The sequence below is a fragment of the Haplochromis burtoni genome, unplaced genomic scaffold (genome assembly GCF_018398535.1).
Source record: "Haplochromis burtoni strain Fernald_Lab_line unplaced genomic scaffold, NCSU_Asbu1 Contig_171, whole genome shotgun sequence".
Classification (NCBI taxonomy): Eukaryota; Metazoa; Chordata; class Actinopteri; order Cichliformes; family Cichlidae; genus Haplochromis; species Haplochromis burtoni.
Window position 1 is genome coordinate 1109750 of NW_024582532.1, and position 3941 is coordinate 1113690.

Consider the following 3941-nt stretch of genomic DNA (forward strand, 5'->3'; position numbering starts at 1 on the left):
AAAAAAAAAAAAAAAAAAATCGCGATTCTCATTTTATGCAAAATCGTGCAGCCCTACAATCAGCAAGGTCAATGGGAAAAAAGTACCTTGTTAGGACATGAGTACACAGCTGAGCTTCGCAGCAGTTTCAGCTGTGAGGTTGCAGGTAAATCTACTTGTTTTCATAAGAGCTTGGTAAATGTACTTATTCTTATTGTATTCAGAATGTAATTTAGCATTTCATTTGCTCAAGTGCATTGGTGGAATTAACCAAAGATGGCGAGGACAGCATGATGGATTGAGCAATTTATGATGCTATAACATTATATATGTAAACTGCAGAATAGCTTAGAGATAATCTGCTGGATTTTTAAACCAGATCATCCTTCAGAAATTAAATAGAACAATTCAGACAAAGGCTTCAACTTAATATCCAGGAAGTTTCCAATTGAATGTTTCCAATTGAAGACACTTGCTAAACAGTAGACATCAATGCCAGTTATTTTGAAATAACATTAAATAATTCGAACAAATGTTTCATATAATTTTCTAGTTGTTCAGTTTAGAAAGGTGTTTATCAGCAAAACAAACCTTCACACATGTGCAAGACAAGAAACTCACTTCATGGAGGGCAGATGACGAAGGACAACATCCACAGCATGAACAGGGTTAGTGCTCAGAGGTTTATCCAGGTCCACTGGCCCTGGTGCTCCGCGTCCTGTCAAGACTTCATGTAGCATGTGCCAGCTGACTAATGACACAAATTTAATTGAGACTTTAAAAGGTCGGTCCTTCCCACCTTCACCTGGCAGGGTGACATCCAGATCAACCTGTTTAAGAAAAGAGAAAAAAAAATGATACAGGGGTTATACTTAATCAGTGGTACCAAGTGTTGAGTTCTTATTTCTCAATTAAAAGACAAAAACTTCTAGGACTCTACAAAATATGACTTATTTGTGATGATCAAACTTTTTGCCCTTAATTTGTGTGTGTGAATAAAAACTTTATCTGCACAATCATGTCACATTGGAGCACTTTATGAATTTCATCAAAAGTGGGCCTAAGCATAAAAGTGAACATGATGTGCTTATTCGACAACATTAAATCCAATAGCAGGCTAAAACCAATCAGATAACATCTGAGTCAGGCGTCATATTTAACTGACATCGCTTTATGCAAGCAAGTTTCAATTTGACTTCTTTTCCGTGCTTTCTCTGCACATCTCTTTGGTGGGAGGGACCAAGACTTCAATGGAGGTGAACAAGATTAGAAATGAAGAGGGGAATTTATTTCTAAACTGTTAAACAGCTTTATACTTTGATATAACCCCATGTCCAGGGTAAAAGGTTGCTGGAGTTAACTAAACCTAAACTTGTGTATTTAAAACTAGCTCAAATTTAACCCTTTCATCAAAGTGGTCACATTTGTGTACACTGCCTACTTTGATGCTGGGAGTACAATTTATTTGCATTCCAATTTCTGTAATTCCAATTTGTTACATTTTGCTTCTGATAATGCCTACATTAATTAATAAATAAAAGACTCAAGCTCACATCAATAAAAGTGAAAACTGAACTAAAACTCTGGTTACCAAAAATAAGAACCACCTGAGCAGGTGAGTTTTAGACATACAAATGCGTACTGACAAGTTCAACTCTCGGGCACTAGAAATCAATATCATAGATAAGAAGCTGCTGACAGGTGCAACCTAAACAAACCAACACCACACAGAGGATCTAGTTTCTTACCCCACCAGTGGCCACAGGAAGTGGGCTCACAGTGTAGAGGCTCTTCTTCCCATCATAAACTGGCAGCCGGTCACCAAAGATGGTCACCTTAAAATGCTGCACCATGGAGTCCACTACCTCCCTGCAAATGATCACACTGCAGCGTCACTATTAATGGATGCATAAAAGTGTAGGTGTAAAATGCAAAGGAAAAGTAAATAATGTCCTGTTAGTTCTTCTGTAAAAATCTACACATACAGCAATGTTAAATATGAGCCAAATTACCAAATAAGTTTGTGGATTTTCCCTTACCTATTGACCCGCCGCGGGCATTTATCAGGCTTAATGTCCACCTCATACAGGTAGACATCAATCTTGGGGATTTCCACCTGAAAACAGTTGGCCAGAAGCTTGATGGATTTTCCAAGGGTGCCATAGCCCGGTCGCCGTGGCAATGTGAACAGCGCTTGGGCTTCAACGGCTCCTAAAACAGTGACAATAAAATTATAATTATTGTTTTATTCCAAAATTAAAGTAGCCAAGAGGCCACAACCTTGGGCAGTTAATACAATGAATCATTACAAGACAACTGAAATAAAACCATCAAGATGCTATTTCAATTTGACAGCGGTGTCTGTCCAAAAGAGACACACCCTTCCTTTGCAGTAACCCCCAAGTCACTCCCAAGCTGCAGGATTACTTTAGTCTACATTTATCTATATTTGTTTATTTTGTTAATTATATTTTCAGCAGAAAAAGCTCAAAGGAATGGAAACAGTTTTATGGACATGTTAAACAACAGCAGAGTTTTAGCTTTTACCAACTAGTATTTACTGTAAATCTAATCTCACTTCTCAATTTTTGCTCTTATACACAAATGTATTCAGTGTACGGTAAATTCATACAGCACTTATTCTTTGTACGAAAGCACATAATCTATGTTGCATTCACACCTACGGCTAGTGTGGAATCACCGATTACCCAGATGTGCATGTCTTTAGACTGTGGGAGGATGCTGGAGTACACCGAGGGGGAGGAAAGGCCCCCACCTACCAGGAGATTCAAAACAACCTTCCTTCTTGCTATGAGGCAACAGTGCCAACCACTGCACCACAGTACCACCGAGTGTAGAGCAACCTTACAGAGAGAAAGGCAAACTGAAGGAAGGAAGTGGTTAATAAGGAGGAAAAGTGCAGACAGTGTAAGCCGGTTCTGATGGTCAGGGATGTTAAGCATTGCCTCATTTTAAACCGACAAAACTGAAAGACAGACGAACACTGCGATTCCCACATCAATCTGATAATGGCCGTAGGAAAGGTTACAGAGTTGGGTGACATTTTAAAATAAAGACCAGCTTGGCGGTCACAGATTTCTTCTGACTGACATGGCCTTTGCCAGACAGGAGAAGGCGGCGAGTGACACACCACGCTTATTTGACATCAATTTTCATAAAATACCAAACTGGAAAATACACATTGAAAGAAAAAAGAAAAAAAAGAAAATGACATCACACAACCACACAATTTCCACGAAAGTGACTCAGAGGATCCGCAAGACAATGTTTGCGCATACATACACAGCTGAAGCTGTAAAGGCACCAAGACTTTGAGCACTTGGTTGCTGCTGAAATGAAAGTGTGAATCAGAGAAAAGAAATTCTACAACAGTGATGAAGTGAGGACTATGGCTATGAAATCAGTGCAACTGAGAAACTGGGGGTTGAAAAAGTTAAACTGTTTCAGGTTCTGAACTCTCATCTGGATCTGAATGTGTGATAAGGAGGCATTATTGACTAAAACAATACACTTTCTGCATGATGGTTACCCCAGGTTGTTTTATTCCCTTGTGCCATTCCCATGGTGACGGCACCCATGCTGCCATAATTCTCCATGGTAACTACAACCGTGCCGACAGGAGGAGGGAAGAGCAGGCCAACATGGATTTACCTTATTTATCCCTGAGCTGCAATGAAGAAGAAGAGAGAAAAAAAGAAGAAAAAAAAAAAAGGTTCTTCCTGAGAGATATGATAGCTCAGGCAGGTAACAGGGTGCCCATTATCTATTTAAGAGCCATCAGTATAGCAAAATAAAAGATTAAAAATGTCAAAATCATGTATTCTATTTAAGCTTTTATAAAAACACTAGTTGGGTATATGTCTATTCAACACAAGGATAAGGATTACTACACTTAACCAAAACTAGATGTGAAAAATTAAAAACAAAAAATAACAAAAAAA

General features: G+C 38.7%; 1 protein-coding gene across 5 annotated transcripts in view; it reads right to left on the bottom strand.

The window, feature by feature from the left end:
- Nucleotides 1-3941, bottom strand: part of ago3b (argonaute RISC catalytic component 3b) — a 24967-nt gene that overhangs the window by 16372 nt on the left and 4654 nt on the right. For all 5 annotated transcript variants that reach the window (XM_005943564.2, XM_005943565.3, XM_005943563.3 and 2 more), the window contains 3 exons: nt 2019-2190; nt 1728-1848; nt 601-809 (listed from right to left, as the gene is read on the bottom strand). In XM_005943564.2, coding sequence (XP_005943626.1) covers nt 601-809; nt 1728-1848; nt 2019-2190 — 502 coding nt within the window. The remainder of the gene's footprint in view (nt 1-600; nt 810-1727; nt 1849-2018; nt 2191-3941) is intronic.